At 37.2% G+C, this 16875-nt stretch overlaps 6 protein-coding genes across 6 annotated transcripts; 4 read left to right on the top strand and 2 right to left on the bottom strand.

Moving 5' to 3' along the window:
* Positions 1–100: 100 nt before the first annotated feature.
* Positions 101–2464, bottom strand: LOC122756694 (juvenile hormone epoxide hydrolase 1). Its single transcript, XM_002004834.4, has 3 exons — positions 1937–2464; positions 1050–1254; positions 101–975 (listed from the first exon to the last, which is right to left on the bottom strand). Exons 1-3 carry the CDS (start codon positions 2335–2337, stop codon positions 184–186), a joined length of 1398 nt encoding a protein of 465 aa, XP_002004870.1. The 5' UTR covers positions 2338–2464; the 3' UTR covers positions 101–183.
* Positions 2465–3811: 1347 nt separating this feature from the next.
* On the top strand, positions 3812–4332 carry LOC6578972 (small ubiquitin-related modifier 2-A). The gene has a single exon (XM_002004833.4). The coding sequence runs from the start codon at positions 3931–3933 to the stop codon at positions 4243–4245; it is 315 nt and encodes a 104-aa protein (XP_002004869.2). The 5' UTR covers positions 3812–3930; the 3' UTR covers positions 4246–4332.
* A 3903-nt stretch (positions 4333–8235) lies between these two features.
* Positions 8236–8720, top strand: LOC6578971 (diptericin A). Its single transcript, XM_002004832.4, has one exon. The coding sequence runs from the start codon at positions 8282–8284 to the stop codon at positions 8624–8626; it is 345 nt and encodes a 114-aa protein (XP_002004868.1). The 5' UTR covers positions 8236–8281; the 3' UTR covers positions 8627–8720.
* A 1096-nt stretch (positions 8721–9816) lies between these two features.
* On the top strand, positions 9817–10319 carry LOC6578970 (diptericin A). Its single transcript, XM_002004831.4, has one exon. The coding sequence runs from the start codon at positions 9858–9860 to the stop codon at positions 10191–10193; it is 336 nt and encodes a 111-aa protein (XP_002004867.1). The 5' UTR covers positions 9817–9857; the 3' UTR covers positions 10194–10319.
* Positions 10320–11829: 1510 nt separating this feature from the next.
* Positions 11830–12317, bottom strand: LOC6578969 (diptericin A). Its single transcript, XM_002004830.4, has one exon. The coding sequence runs from the start codon at positions 12273–12275 to the stop codon at positions 11940–11942; it is 336 nt and encodes a 111-aa protein (XP_002004866.1). The 5' UTR covers positions 12276–12317; the 3' UTR covers positions 11830–11939.
* A 304-nt stretch (positions 12318–12621) lies between these two features.
* LOC6578968 lies at positions 12622–13149 on the top strand. The gene has a single exon (XM_002004829.4). It carries the CDS (start codon positions 12653–12655, stop codon positions 13076–13078), a length of 426 nt encoding a protein of 141 aa, XP_002004865.1. The 5' UTR covers positions 12622–12652; the 3' UTR covers positions 13079–13149.
* Positions 13150–16875: the final 3726 nt, after the last annotated feature.

The following is a 16875-nucleotide window of genomic DNA, read 5'->3' as shown; positions in this document are numbered from 1 at the left end:
GCAACAAAAACACATTACAAAGAGCAGTATCAGTGTTGGAAAGTAGCAAATGGTGAACTTGTACAAAACCCGCGCAATTTGAAATGAAAAAGACGATCACTTATGATATTTATTAGTGCTAAAATTTGTTTGTTTTATTGATTTTAAAAGTCAGCTGTAGTTTATAAATTTTTTTTGGCAATTTTATTCGGTATGTAGTCCAATTTTTTTAACAAATTCATTAAAATCATTAAATAGCATGGATGGCATTTCCATGGCCGCAAAATGACTGCCATGCTGGAAATACATGTTATGCTTTATGTTGGTGAACTTATCCTTCAGCTGCCACTCAGATGCAGAGGGTAAATCGAATCTAAAGCGACAACAACCCATGGGAACATCCGTTTGCACACGGTCCAGCTGAAGATCGCGATACGTCTTCGATGTATTCTCTGCATAGAAACGTGCGGCAGTTGTGGCCGCATTATTCAGATAATAGATCATCAGATTATCGAGCACAGCCTCTAGGCCAAAGATCGTGACTATGGCACCAAAGTCCTGCTTTAAGCTCGGACTCGTGCAGGTCTGAAACTTTTCGAGTATGTAGGCGGCCAGTGCTACGGGACTGGAGTCGAGCGCCGCTCCAATTGTATCCGGCTTGGTGGCCTGTATATGGAAATATCCACTTTCAATCAACAGATCCTGATACTTCTCCCAAATGCCCACATGATGATCGTAGAACATGCGTGACCGAAGCACCTTCTCGGGATAGTAATGGGTGTAGATGCCCTTCAGAATAGATAGTGGAGTGTTCAACACACACATATTGGAATGATAGCCGAGCACATTTTCCGGATAGAGTGTGGCCAGATTGCTGCCAATAATGCTGCCCCAATCGCCGCCCTGAACAAAAAACTTCTTGTGACCCAATCTCAGCATCAGATTGCGCATCACTGTAGCCATTTCAGCGGCATTGAAGCCCACACGGGTGGCAGCCTAGATGGGATAAGAGATATATAGTAATGCATATGTATGTATAGATTGAAAGTATACATTTCTCTTATACTTACATCCGACCAGCCGTAGCCAACAAGTGAAGGCGCTACCACGTCAAATGCATAATCACTTATATTTTGATCCTTGACCAGCATGGGTATAAAATCATAGAATTCCCGCACCGATCCCGGCCAGCCATGGAGCAACAGCAGCGGATAGACATGCTTCTTCTCAGCCACCTCTTCAGACACGCGTTCGTGAATAAAGTGAATATTTAAGCTGTGCAGATAAGAGAAAACTATGAGTGAGTGCCACACACTTAGCGAAGGGAAATTCTCTCTTTCATATATAAACAAACACATACATCAATAGTTTAAGTTGAGCTTGACCATGCACACATGAATACAAATGCAGAGAGACACTCACAAAATTCCACCCCACTTCAAATTTGATTTCCTATTACTCTTTCGTGTTGTCAACAGCTTTTAATTGACCGAAAACTTAATGCGATTGGGATGGCCTCTCTTCCAATATACCACTCATTTGTTTACGCTCACTGCTCTCTTTCTTTATGTAAATATATGAATGTATGTGTGCATAATTTTTTATTTTCGTTGCTTTTTATATCCTTCTGAGAGCGAAGTATAGTAAAATACCTATAACGTTTAATGCAAACGTACAAATTATGCAAACTTTGAGCTTGACTGTTCTATGGATAGGGTAATTTATAGCGCCGAAAGAAAATAAATGTAGACTACTATGAACGCACACACATTTACTCATAAGATCGTATAATATACATGTATTGGAGTAACTTTTTCTGCTTTCTTTAAATTGTGTTGATTTATTTGCTCTACATATGCGATGGTGTTGTAAATTACACATATATATTATTATATATATGTATGTATGTATATATATATATTGATTATCACTTTCTAAATTAGAGCTGCATGCTTACCCCTGTATCTCAGTTTTGTACTGCTTCAGTGAGTTGAGATAGTCTTGTCTCTGATTCCATTTGGTTAGATATTTGTCTCGCCAATATTCGACAAACTGAGCCAAAGCATTTGTATTAAATCCATACTCAAATGCAATGCCTTCGAGTGGTTCGGTTAGTCTTAAGGTGCGATTAAGTTGTTGTCTTAAATCCTGAATTTCCGCTTTCGGCACATCCACAACAAAGTCATAGATCTTCGTATCCGGCTTATAATTCTTGCCATCTCCGGGTCCCCAATACGTGTCGTCTTTAAACGCTGGCCGGGGCAGTGGACGTGTCAGGTCTGTGAATACCAGATAACCATAGCCCGCAATGCTAGCAAAAATGGCCACAATCAGTCCAAATATAACTAAGCACTTCATAATTTTCAATATTCTTTTTTATTTGTTTTATCTGCTAATGACGAAAATCTTAATGAGATAGGCGTCGGTCTGATCGAGTATGCACGACTGCTCTCACGGCCCGACGTAAACCAACTGACGATTGAACCCATGCTATGGCAACGTAGCCAGTGCTAAGCTATACTATATATACGCACCTACGAAATTTATTGATATACGAGAAGTAAGTATTATACATATATAAATAAATGATATGATAGTGGGCCTCGGCGTACAATGGGGCGCATTGAGAATTTCAATTGAGCGATGAGAATCGACAAATATGTTCTCTATGGGTATACGAGGTAGAACGACATTATAGAATATATTTGCAGCTAGCGTATAGATGCAATATTAAGTCATTTTATCGATTGTATTTTAAACTTACTCATCATGTTGGAATAGGGGATGTGTATATGATGTATATATGACGATATAATATATCAAAAATATATTAATAATAAATATAAAATTTTCAATATGAAAAAAAATTTTTTTTATTTATTACATCAGATATACATATACATACATATATATTTATATAATCTGAATGAAATAATAATTACTTCCTTACTAAAAAAAAAAAAAAATTATATATTTATATATGCAATATAAATATATATTTTAAGTAAAAAAAAACCATTATACCCTGATTTCCCATTGAAAATGGGTTCAGGGTATAAAAATATATTGTACATATACTTTTAGTAAAATAAATGCCAAAACATTTTTTTATTTTGACGAATAGCGAATTTTCTAGCACTTGATTAGCTCAATAATTGGTGCTAAATATAATTTTAAGTAAGTGTTCGTTTTCAAGTTAATTACAAAAACCAAGAGGTTCGCACGCTACTAAAACCCTAAGTCGATTTTTAAAAGATCAGTTCAACTTAAGATTTTAGCAAACCCTTAAGTGACAATTTATACAAATAATTTAAAATTATTAGCAATTGGCACATCGTAATAATGATTATATTCGATTCAAAAATATTGAGTAGTATATTTTTTTTCTCTTTTTTTCTTTTCAGTTTTAATAAAAAAAGAAATTTTGCACTTGTTATTAAAAAAAAATAGTACAAAATGATATATATATATTTATAATTATTTACTTTTAATATAATATTCAAAATATAAAAAATATATTATATACTCGAAAGCTTGACCATACATGTATGTATATGTATGCTTAAAATATTTTATACAGCCTTTTGAGATAAATGAATAAATAACAGTCGTTAATTCTACTCCGAATTTTCTGAAATGTATCCACTGTAGCTTACATTTTACAATATCTTGGCTCTAAGTACTTTGAAGAGATATGTCGTCCACAGCTAGTTGGAGAGTACCTGCTTATCGCTATCTTATCATCATTGAACATATTCAAACGTATTTATTACCTAGTTTCCGCTTCTCTCCGCTGCTGCTGCTGCTGCTGCTGATGTGGCCTCAAACACTGGCAAACATTGTTAGAGTAGGCCACGTGTTGAGGATTTTCGGATAACCAAATTTCTGTCAAACTCTGAGTATACGATACCGAAGCAAACAAATTTTAAGAAAATTTCTACATACGACTCTATGACGATGGGCGATGATGCTGAGCTGCATAGCCGCTGTCCGCATATAACGCTGAAGATGCAATCGGCTGATCGCGGCGTTGTCCTCTTTCGCATTCGCCGTCTGATGCCGCTGGGCAAGCTGAAGGATGCGTATTGCTCGCAAATGGGCCTGGCCAAGGATATGGCCATGCTGTCCTTTGACGGCGAGCAAATCAGTGACAGTGAGACGGCCAATTCGTTGGAGCTGGAGGATGAAGATATTATGGATGTGCAGATGAAGCGTCAGTCCGAAGCGGGCGATGCTCCGGTGCGCGCATTGGATCTATCGATTTGATAGCAAATATGTTTATAAACAAACGGCAGCAGCAGCAATAGCAACAAATTGTTAAAAAGTCTTTTGCAATACGATAATGTCAATGAACTCTGGCCGGGCGAAGCCTTCCTATGGAGTTAGGGTATGCTAGGGTCAGGGTATTCCAGGCGCCGTCTTGGCATATAATTTTCTCTATATTGGGCCAACAATTATGTCGTCGACATGCACTGGCGTTGCCCAGGAGTGCCAACGTCACAAGAGTGCTCACAAACATGCAAGGCACTCCCACCGCCCACCTTCAATCGAGGGGCGTGGCAGCCACATGCACAAACAATGCAACATTTCGAGTAAAATTAACGCAATTAGGCCGATGCATTGCAGCAAAGACTTTTCCTGATTCATTTCTTTTGGGGGGGGCCATGCCCACTTTGCGTGTCGAGCGCCCAAATCGAAGTGGGGCGCTTGGCACTTGGCAGCGTGTCAAATGAGTTGCGCAGATATTCTCGTTGATGATATTTACATGCGCCCAATCTCGATTCGAACCTCGAGAAATCATTTAATTGCCGCATTGAATGGGGCTGCAGGGCTGGCTGAGTCCTGGCTGAGTCCTAGCTGAGTCCTGGCTGAGGCCTGGCGTTGGCCTCTTGGGGTTAAGTAATTTGTTTGCAGCGTTTTATAGAGTGCTACCCAGAGTTTTTTTTTTTCTGTTTTCTGGTTTTGTTTTTGGCTTTTATATACCCTGCACAATGTGGTGCTAAAACGGTTAAATGATTCGAAGTGTAACAATTTTTATTCATTTCAGTTAATACATTACTTTTTAGAGATTAAATAATAATATTTATTTAAATCTTTCTCCCTGAGAATTTGGCTTTACAAAAAAAATATAGAGTTTTATTAAGTTTTGGAAAACTCGTCTACTAAAACTAAACTGTTCATATTCATATTCATATTCATATTCATATTCATATTCATATTCATATTCATATTCATATTCATATTCATATTCATATTCATATTCATATTCATATTCATATTCATATTCATATTCATATTCATATTCATATTCATATTCATATTCATATTCATATTCATATTCATATTCATATTCATATTCATATTCATATTCATATTCATATTCATATTCATATTCATATTCATATTCATATTCATATTCATGTTCATATTCATATTCATATTCATATTCATATTCATATTCATATCATTTACAGCGCATCTGCCTAGTCGTGTATACCCCACCAGCAGATCTTTTGTTGATTTCTGATTTCTTTTTTCCTGTGCACGTTTTGTATCTAGGACTATATAAAAGTTAGGTACTTTGAGTACACATAGTTTCCGGAACCGCCTCGTGTAATGGCCGCAATTATCATGAGCTTGGCACGCACCACCACGACGACGACGACGACGACGACGACGACGATGGTGACGAGCAATCGTGGTGCATTGAACCGCTGGCAATTGATTTTTGACATGACAATTTCTTTTATAGGGTGTAAAGTTGAAATAGAGGCGACTAACTTTAGCTATATATATGTATAAATCGATTAGAGTGAATGAGTGGGCAGTTAGAGTCCGCGAATCGTCGGTATATATATGTATATAAAGGGTAATATAAACTTTGTTTATAGCTAAATAATAGTTTTTACACTTTCTGTTGCCAACTTTTAGGCTTTATTCAATTTACCCCAAAGCTAGGGAACATCTGTTAGGGAAAGTTATAGAGCTGATCACCTTTGTATATAAAATGAATATTAGGTTTGTTAAATTTTAAGAATTTGGAGAATATATAAAAATAAGGTTAGATTATCAACAGGAAAGCTAAGTTTATTGGGATTTTTATGATTCACTTCATGAACTTCTCTTCCCAGGGCTTAAGCAGAATTCGACTTGCTTGTAAATGTTTCTAGAATTCGATTATAAACTTGAAATATGAAGTATATACTCAACTAGATATCTATATACTCTATGTGCTCTATAGACTCCACCACATCTATATATCCTGTATATATATATTCCGTATAGTCTATGTTTTTTTTATATATATACTTTATAGATTACATTTAATCTATATAGTCCGTATGCTCTCTAGACTTTCTATATACTTTTTTTATACGCTATATGCTGTATCTACTCTATATACTCTATGTAATCTATATACTCTTTATACTCTATATATTCTACATACTTTTGAATCCTTGCCAATTGAATAAAATAGTTAAATTTATCTACTTTCACGCTAAAATAGCTTTACACATTTAACATATATTAAATATTATTTATCTAATTAATATTCAATTATCTCGATCAATCCATTCGCCATTCGCATCATTCCACACAGGAAACTCTTGTTTTTCAGGTCGTTTTGTGCCATCAGCGCCCACATCGTCATCATCAACCTGGCCGATGCTGAGGTGCTGCAGGTGAAAACAATAAACACAGCTATAGATACAGTAAAGCCTCGTTTCATGCACGCACACTCACCCCGCACAGCAGAGCCAATAGTATGACAATAATATGAATGTAAATGAATTGCAGCCGCATTTTATTTATGTTTCTTTTGTGCTCAGTTGACTCGCTCGCTTTTTCGACTGAATCAATTTTTGTTATTTGCAAAAACATTTAAATTGAGAGAAGAAAAAACTGCACAATATTTATTCAATATTTTATTCATGCTGTTTGCCATTATCAGCTGCGGCTGCTGCTGCGGCTGCTGTTGTTGATAAGGCCAAACGCAAGTTATGAAAAAAAAAAAAAACAGGTGAAGTACTGCCTGACGAGCAAATACCCGGAATACTGTAAAAGAATGATAGTCCAATCATGCTATGCTCCTTTTAAGACTTCAATCTAAGTTGGGTTTCCTTTTAACCAGAAATTTTCAAATCCCAAATAGTCTTTAATGGAATTCTTTATAAGAAGCAGAACAGTTTGCTATTGGACAGATGGAGAGAAGGACGGATAGGCGGATAAACAGAATAAGAGATGAAAGATCTGACGGATAATCATATAGATATACAGATGGACGATCGATCTGACAGTCACATACATGGACATACAATTAGATGGACGTACAAACGGAAGATTAAATGGTCAACCGGAAAAAATTATATAGACTCAGTTTAGCCAATTCGTTTAAGGTAAATAAACATTTATAATATATGTATTTATACTATGTATATGTAGTCTGCCACGCCTCCTTCCAACTGTCACATACATTTTCATAAAACCACTCTACCCTGAGCTCCCATTTTCAATGGGTATGAAAATGTTTTTTATTCATAATCTCATAAATCAATGTGTGCTTAATAAAACAGGGGAACTTAAGGGACTTCCTAATGCCTGCTCGTTGAGCCAAAATCGATAGATATAAACATATATACATATACATTCATTTATATAGTATATATGAATGTATATGTGTATGGATATAAAGCACTGGAACTATAAAGTCTATAGACTATAAAGTCTATAACATCATATATCTAGTCTTGCTGTTCCCATGAGAAACATATACATATCTTTGAAATGTAAGTATATAAAGTGTTATCCAGGATAACTTGTAGTCGTAATATACTCTCTTTATATTGTAGGAGCATGCATCAAAAGCGAACAATAAAATATATCGAACGAAATAAACTGTCATAATTTAAAGCCAATTATTAAAGACAAATGTTATTTGCAGTTTTTGAGGCTGCATAAAATGCGAATAAAATGTTTCAATAAATTTGAAGAGCAAAAAATTGTCATATAGGATACACACAGACAAAAATATTCGTCATATATATAATATGAAATACAAATAAAAAACAGAATGTAAGAAAAATAAAATTTAATGGAAGGCAAACAAAAGCCAAGCCAAGCCAAGCGAAGTCAAGTGAAGCCAGAAAGAGGAATTACCCGAAGGGGAAGCACTCGATTGATAAGAGCTTTGAGCTCTGAGCGGCTGCAATTGATAGCTTCTTGGCTGAGCTATATAAGCGCGGCGCTAGCTCTCAGTGTTTTATCAATCGATAAAGCGAGTTACCGAAGCCACATATACAACATGCAGCTAACACTTATTGCTCTGCTCTGCTGTCTGCTTGGCGCCGCCTGGGCCATGCCTCAGCCGGAACGCCAGAAGGAGCCGGCGAACCCCGCGGCAGATGTCTGGAACGAGAGGAAACAGTTTAATCCGCCCAATGAGCAGCGATTCCTGCTAGATGGCGTCTACAACAAGGATAGCAGCGGCAAGGATGTGGCGGCCCGGGTTCAGGTGCCCGTCTGGACCAGCGACAACAAACGCCACGAATTCGATGCCGTCGGCAAATATGGCCAACATCTGGGCGGACCCTATGGCGATAGTCCACCATCATATGGCATTGGAGGAAATTATAGATTCCGATTTTAATGAAATACCATTTTTTTCCTTTTGTAAATACAAATATGTTAATAAAAGCCGAAATCCTCTGAACCCTACGAGGAACTGATATGTATAACCATAATTCTTCGCGTCTTTCTGCTCACATAAGAAGAGTCCAGCATTCAAAATATGCCTTTTACAAATTTAACCTTAGTTAAGGCAGCTACATGACAAAAGCTGAATGCTACGAGACTCGATGGAGGGTGCATTAATAAAACTTGTGGAAATATTGATCATACTTTGCTCGTTAAGAAAAAGCATAGCCCCTCTGAAACTGCGGGTCACTCTTCTAGTGAATGTGACAAAAACAAAACTTGAAATTTGAGTTTGGGCAGCTGCATGACAAAAGCTGAATGCTACAAGACTCGATGTAAGGTACATCAATGTCAAGGACTGAATAATATGAATTCATTGTTCATGAAATAGAAAACATAATCATGATTCACAGAAATATAAATACTCTTAGTTTAGATCTTCTAGAGAATTTATGGCAGAAGCTAAATGCGATGAGACTGCATGACAGAAGCTGAGTGCTAAGGGACGTGATGGAAGGTACATCAACTATTATTTATCGATTTCGATAACTATTTATCGATTTCAATAACAATTTATCGATTTCGATAGCTGTTTATCGATTTCGATAACTGTTTATCGATTTCGATGACTATTTACCGACATCTAAGAAAATTTGCTTGAAACTTGAGTTAAGACAGCTGCATGACAAAAGCTGAATGCTACGGGACTCCATGTCAGAAACCTACAAATATAATCACTACTTAATATTTAAGTATATAAATACATAAATTTGAAAATATTATAAATAGATAAGTGTTAAGGTTTAAGCTGAGTATGAAAATCTGCAAAGCGAAATTAAGGCATGGTAAATCGAAAAATCACTTTTTCCATAATAATACAAAAATTCTCTATATCAATTTGCACATAAAAATACAGTAGCTCAAGAAGAAAAAATGTTTTCGAATAAAAACAGAAAAATTCACATAAAACATAAATAAATATTACTACGCTTTCAATTAACAACGAGAAAGATCCCCCGGGCACATAAAGAAAAGGAATCACCTGGGGGAAGTACTAAATACTGATAGCTTATCTCTATGAACAGCAGCAGCAGCCGCTACACGTCGTTCTTCACCTATAAAAGCGCAACTCGAGCTTCGTTCGATTATCAGTTAAGACACGTACAGCCTCCCAGATACACAAGATGCAAGTTGCATTCATCGCTCTGCTCTGCTGCCTGCTCGGCTCAGCCCTGGCCATGCCTCAGCCCGAGAAGTTGGACGTGAGCAAGGCGTCGGCATGGACCGAGCGTCCGCCTTCGGGTCCGCCACCAGAGCAGCGATTCCTGCTGGATGGTGGCTACAACAAGGATAAGAACGGCCGGGATGTCTGGGCCATGGCTCAGGTGCCCGTCTACACCAGCGACAACAAACGCCACGAATTCGATGCCGTCGGCAAATATGGCCAACATCTGGGCGGACCCTACGGCAACAGCCCGCCCTCCTATGGCTTCGGTGGCAACTACAGATTCCGATTCTAGGATGGGAATATTTTAACAATTTTGAGATATTTGTGTAAACTATAAAACAATTAAGGCCTATCAAAATTATGTTAAGCTATATATATATTTATTGAAATAAAAATTAGATACAACATTAATTGTTAAAAAATTTGCTTTCATTTATTATATTAAGTGAATAAATCTTTAAAAATATTTGAGTTGAAGAGAAATTTTTAAAAATCTTTAAGCTGGGTATGATTAGAGTTTGAAGTTATATCAATATTAATAATATTTAATTTTTAATTTTTGTTTTTATTTATCAATTTTTATTTTATTGTTATTATTATTTATTAATTTTTTTGTTTTATTTATTTTTTTTTTTTTTTTTTTTTTTGTCTATATGAAGTAGTATATTTTTGTTAGAGTCCCTGAGTTCAATGAGTTCATATAAGGCAGACTTCGTGCTGGTCTTGATTAGCCTTCATCCCAATCTGCTGCTTGCCACGCCCACCTGTTGCCTCTTACACACATTACGCTAAAATTTTAATAAACACAATTGAAATAAAATTTGGATTTTATGAGCGATTCATCTTTAGGAATTCTTTTAGATCTCTGCTTAGGGTTATCCTTGAACATGAAGACGTTCAACTACCCCGGAACATGTCGCTAAGAATCCAAAAAGATTTACGACTGACAGTCGCAACGAGATGAGCATGCAGTTTAGCTAATTGAACGTGTCTTCATATCATGAAATCTACAATTTTTATTTGCTTTTTGTTAATAACAAATTAAGCGCGACGACTGTTTGCCTAATGAAACCTGCCGAAAAAATCATTGGTGTGTGTTTTTTCTTCTCTCTCTCTCTCTCTCTCTCTCTTTGCCTAATTGGATTTATGGCGTTAACTGTCAAAAGAGGCTGCAATGAAAATTCATCATGTCAGACTCAGCCCAAAAATAAAGTCTATGAATAAATGTTTTTGTTTTTCGCTTCTTTTTTAGCTAATTAAGATGTTTGTGAATGAAAGCGAAAAGAACAAAATGAATCATCAGCTCTAGGATTCGCTATGAGACATTCACAAATACCTCATTCTCATTACGAAATTTGCATAAATTATATAATAATAATGACGGCCTTGGGGAGTCTTTAAAATTATTGTTTTTAGCTCTTTGGAATCTGTCTTGGCTGGGCTCGGCTTGCACGTGCCGTGGCATCACTTAAACCATGTCCATAATATTCTTATTGGCCGGTTAGCTGGTAAGATGTTTGCAAAGTATCTATCTACAATATATATATATATCATCTATATATGTATATGTGGTCTGTTCAAAAAGTAGCACACATTTTTTGTCTTATTTACAAAAATATTTGCTATACAATGAAATTCCCCTCACATTCAAGACACTTGAGCCTATGGATTTTCCCCTTCTCGCAGATCACTAAAAAATCACTTTGCACAGCTTCTGCTGCGATGCTGATAACCTATATATATATATATATATAGACAATATATTGGAATATCTGCCTTACCTAGTAAATTCATTTAAGTCCCAAGAGAAAACCGAAATTCAGATGAAGTTGAAATTAGTAGTTAAGTGTATGTATATTATTTCTTCTTATATAATATATATAGATTTTTAGAGATTTATGTAAGTAATTTTTGTTATACATGAAAAGTCAATTTTTAGATGTAAGATTTTTTATTTAATGTTATTTTAAATAAATATATTGTAATTATAGTTTAACATAATCTTGATAAGCATGAATTCTTTTATAGTTTACACATTCTAGAACCGGAATCTGTAGTTGCCACCGAAGCCATAGGAGGGCGGGCTGTTGCCGTAGGGTCCGCCCAGATGTTGGCCATATTTGCCGACGGCATCGAATTCGTGGCGTTTGTTGTCGCTGGTGTAGACGGGCACCTGAGCCATGGCCCAGACATCCCGGCCGTTCTTATCCTTGTTGTAGCCACCATCCAGCAGGAATCGCTGCTCTGGTGGCGGACCCGAAGGCGGACGCTCGGTCCATGCCGACGCCTTGCTCACGTCCAACTTCTCGGGCTGAGGCATGGCCAGGGCTGAGCCGAGCAGGCAGCAGAGCAGAGCAATGAGTGCAACTTGCATCTTGTGTATCTGGGAGGCTGTACGTGTCTTAACTGATAATCGAATTAAGCTCGAGCAACGCTTTTATAGGTGTAGAACGAACTGCAGCTGCATCTTATCAGTTTGATACATGCCTATGTCTACTTTTTCAGTTTCAGCGCCAAGTCTCAGCTAGGGGACTTACCCGCGGCACTTTATCAATGCCAAATGTTTTTTCTGTGTCTCCATAGATCTCGTTGCTTATCAGCGGTGCTTCACGCGTGTGAAGCACAAATGTGGTCATCCACCAAGGGAATCCCAGCTACGGGGACTCTTTCACTCGGATGGGGGACTCTTTCAGTCTATAAAAGTCAACAGCAGCATGGTTCAATTCATCATTTTACAGTCAAAGCTTCAAGATGAAACAAAATCTCAGTTTGCTGCTGCTGCTTGGCTTCTTTGCCTGTGCCTGGGCCTATCCCAATCCGGAATCACTTTCACTTGCCGCAGTGGATCAGGTGGACTTGAATGAGCTAGAAAACTCATTCGTTAAATCACAGATGGAATGGCAGCCCAATGAGCAGGAGCTGCTGCTGCTGGAGGAGCAGGAGGAGGCGGAGCCGGAGCAACTGGTGCGCTTGCGCCGCCAGCTGAATGTCCAGGGCGGCGGCAGTCCACGGCAAGGCTTCGACTTGAGCATCAATGGACGTGCCCCGGTTTGGCAGAGTCCCAATGGACGCCATTCGCTGGATGCCACGGGTCAGTACTCACAGCATCTGGGCGGACCCTATGGCAATAGCAGACCCAACTGGGGCGCCGGTGCGATGTACACTTTCCGCTTCTAAATGGGAATCTTTAATGAGATTTTTTAATTTATTTAATTAAGCAATAATAAAAATTATATTTAACAACTGAATTTATTTTCGCTTCTTTGATCAAAAATAACAGTATATAAAATATATAATATATAAATATTTTTTAATAGTTTTTTGGTATACATATATGTATATATCTATATATAGACTTCTAGAATTAACATTGTCTGAAAATGATTTACTTTTAAAACTCGACGGGTTAGACTAAGAGTTGAAGTAAGTTCTTCATGAATGCAAGATCTTGACTTTGAAGAGATTAAAAACAAAATAACAAAGTATTTTAGTTGGGAAGGTTCTCGAAAAATAAATCCGTAACAGATCTTTAATAATAATTTATAATAGAGTTTGATCATATATCCAGAAATTTTTTTTTATTATTTAATAAATTTTACAACTTTTATTCATTTAGTATGTGGATTTATAAATAAATTCTGAAATTCTATATTATAAAGATTGATTCAGCAATTTTCATTTAAAATGGGCGTGTATTATGTACTTGATGGTCTCTATATACAAATGGAAACAAATAGGTGTTCGACATGTCTTTAAAGGTCCCTCACTTTCGAGTACAGACTTTATAAGAATTTTTAAAATTTGTTTATACAAAATTTAATATATAAATTAAAGTTTGCTCTATGGTTTTACATATAGTCGATGTCATTCATATGGATTTCGTTCTCAAGCAAAGATTTATTCTCAAACATGGTTGGATCCGGTGTGGGTCGCTGCAATGAATTAGGATTAAATTAATTATTATAGATATACACGTATATCACGTGCCCACCTCCTGCCAGTCCCTTGCAGCTATGGAGCGTCCTTGGCTTAAACCAATTAGCCAAAGCGTTAGTAACAGGAATTTCAATAAGCCAAACATTTTTGAAATGAATTTCGCGTTGAAATGTTTCGCATTCGATTTTACAAACAGAACTGAATGAAAAGCTAACGTTCTCCGTGACTCTGTGTGCGTGTGCGTGTGTGTGTGTGTGTGTGTGTGTGTTAAAAACATACTCTCACACACACAAGCAGTCAGTGCCGGCAGCTATCAGCTGTAACCCCACCTACCTACCGCCTCTTATCACCTTGCTGATAAGCCAGCTCCCACAGATGAGCCGCATCTCTGTGTACGGCTCGCCCCGCCGCCCGCTGTGCTCTTCCGTGCGCCGCTCTCTTCGCTTCTCAGCGCGCGGCACGTTGAACTCTTTTAAATTTGTTAAACGTGCCCAGAGTTGCAAATAAAGATTGTGTACAGAAAAAGAACTTGGCACGTTTTGTGTTGAAATCGAATAAGAATGAGAAAAATGAATAGTTAAATAGAACTAGACGAAGGTTGTTAGACTAGCAGATACCCTGTAAATATTGCTGGAGTGGTTTTAAATTTAATGTGACGGTGCTATTTATTATGTTTGCACATATACAAGCATGAAGTATATGTGTGCTGAGTATGGAGCAAGCCTGACTATGAAATACCCTATATATGGATAATAAACTCTATAGTCTGCCTAATCGATACGTTGCGAAATATCCTCTTGTCTTTTTAATATATATTTCTATATATAATACAATATACTATATAATAATATAGTATTTAGGCTCGACTAAAATATATCCTAAATTAATGCAACATCTTGACTTAGTGATAATTTTAAACAGTTTTGAAATATTGAAATATTGTAAGCACATAGATTAAGCTATTTTTGTTCATCAGCTGGATGTAGACTAAACATACCCTGTAAACTGGACTACATGATTTGCGATATACTTAGCAATGAGCATATACATATATACATATAAGCCAATAGACGGTCCATGCGTTATTTATAGATGCCTAAGAAGTGTTTTTGTGAAGTTGCTCAACTGACAGATACTCTGTAATGATTTAGAGCAACGAACTAGATAAAGCCATGCATTTTGAATTGCTTAAATTATATATTTAACAAATATATAAAGCAAATTAATGATATCCAATGGTTCTAGCCTAGATAGATACCTAGATACCCTGCAAGCCTTGTAGATACTCTGTACCCTGTCTAACAGATACCCTGTAAGCCCTGTAGTCAACATTATTCTCTATCCAAGCTCAAGTTTTCTATAATGTAAAAACCAAACGACCCGCTCTACACTACACACATAATTATAGGGTATTCTGCCCCCCTCAAAAAAAGAAAGAACTTTGACTGCACAAACAAATTTAAATGTTAGTAGCAAACACCGAACGAAGGTCAGTCCATAGGGTAACAATATTCTATTTCTAACCAATTTGCTTTTTGTTTGCAAGTTTTCTGGGTTCGCTCTGTTTGCTGCTGCAGTTCAGTTGAGCTGAGCAGAGCTGCGCTGAGCTTAGTTGAGCTGAGCTGAGTTCGAGTTTGGTGTTCAGCCAGTTGCTTTTGTTGATAGCGCCAATTTTCTGGCCAATTTTCCTTTGTATGTGTGTGTGTATGTGAGTGTGCGCGAGCAAACAAACAAATTTTCTCTTTTTGTTGTTTTGAAGAGTTCGACAACGACGGCAGAGTTTTCCATGTCATTTTTATAGATATGCATGTGCGCTCCATTTATTGGCCATTTGTTAGGGCCATTTTCCAAATCAATGCACAAATTGTCAAGCCAGACAGGGAGTCTATTGTTTTTTTTCTTTGGCGAAAATTGGCAACACACAAATTGTTGTTGTCGTGGTTGTTGTTGCTCTTGTTGCAGTTGCTCTTGTTGCTGTTGTTGTTGCCTCGCGTAGTCGTCTCTTAAATTGCACATGTGGCAGTCAGCTCATTTGTCAAGTGGCAAATCACTTTAAAGGCCAGACGAATGGCAAATGCAGCACAAACAACAAACGGACGAACAACAAACGAACAACGGACGAACAACCAACAAACAATGATAAAAATCAACTTTGCATTTTGCATGTATTTTCAGCTGGTTTGTGTCTTCGCTTTGATCGTTCGGCGCTGATTGCTGATTGCCGATCGTGACCGATCGACGGCATTTCCCACGCAGTTGCTAGAAAAGAAAACTTTTGCCAACAACAACAACAACAACAACAGCAAGCTGAGCAGATGCCGCTTGTACACGTAATTTTAGCAGTCAGCTCCACAAAATTTCTTGTACTCGAGTTTGTTAGAAGTTCTCTAATGGGCTCAAGCTGGAGCTGGAGCTGGAACTCCTCCTCCTCCTCCGGCTCCCCCTCCTCCTCCTGCACCTCTCCCTCGTCATCATCGTCGTCGTCGCTTCGCTCTAATGGCTTTTTAATGAACGCCCGACAACAGGGCGGAGAAATTTGTCAGCGCAACGTGCAAATTGAAACTAAGTAAGCTAACTTAAGCGTATTAATTATGAGTGTCGCAGCCTAGACTAGGCCGGTAATCAAGAAGCTAAACCTTAAAGCGAGCATCGCACCTTGCACACCCTGTGGCAGCACTGATAGGGCACATCTTATGGATCCAACGTGATTAGGCGCATATATTGGGTGAGAGTAGCAAACTTTGCTACTTATGGTGTTATAGGTATTCAAGAGTTTAACAAATTTTTTATATAGGAATTAGCTTCACAACTGATCGTTAAAAAGTTTCCTATATCCGTTATAGGGTATCCAATTTAAAAATAAATTTTTCCTATAATTTTTTACATATATTGAAATATTGCTTACATATCTTAAATAATTAAAAATACAGTCGATCCTCAATAACAAATTTATATCCCCTTGATAAATATATTGTCTCTATAATTCTTGCTAATTTGTATTTCTATGCAAATTGAAAAAAACTGAAATCTTAAACCTA

The sequence above is a fragment of the Drosophila mojavensis genome, unplaced genomic scaffold (genome assembly GCF_018153725.1).
Source record: "Drosophila mojavensis isolate 15081-1352.22 unplaced genomic scaffold, ASM1815372v1 contig_80, whole genome shotgun sequence".
Lineage (NCBI taxonomy): Eukaryota > Metazoa > Arthropoda > Insecta > Diptera > Drosophilidae > Drosophila > Drosophila mojavensis.
Note: the sequence above shows the minus strand (reverse complement) of the source record. Positions and strands in the feature narration are given on the sequence as shown.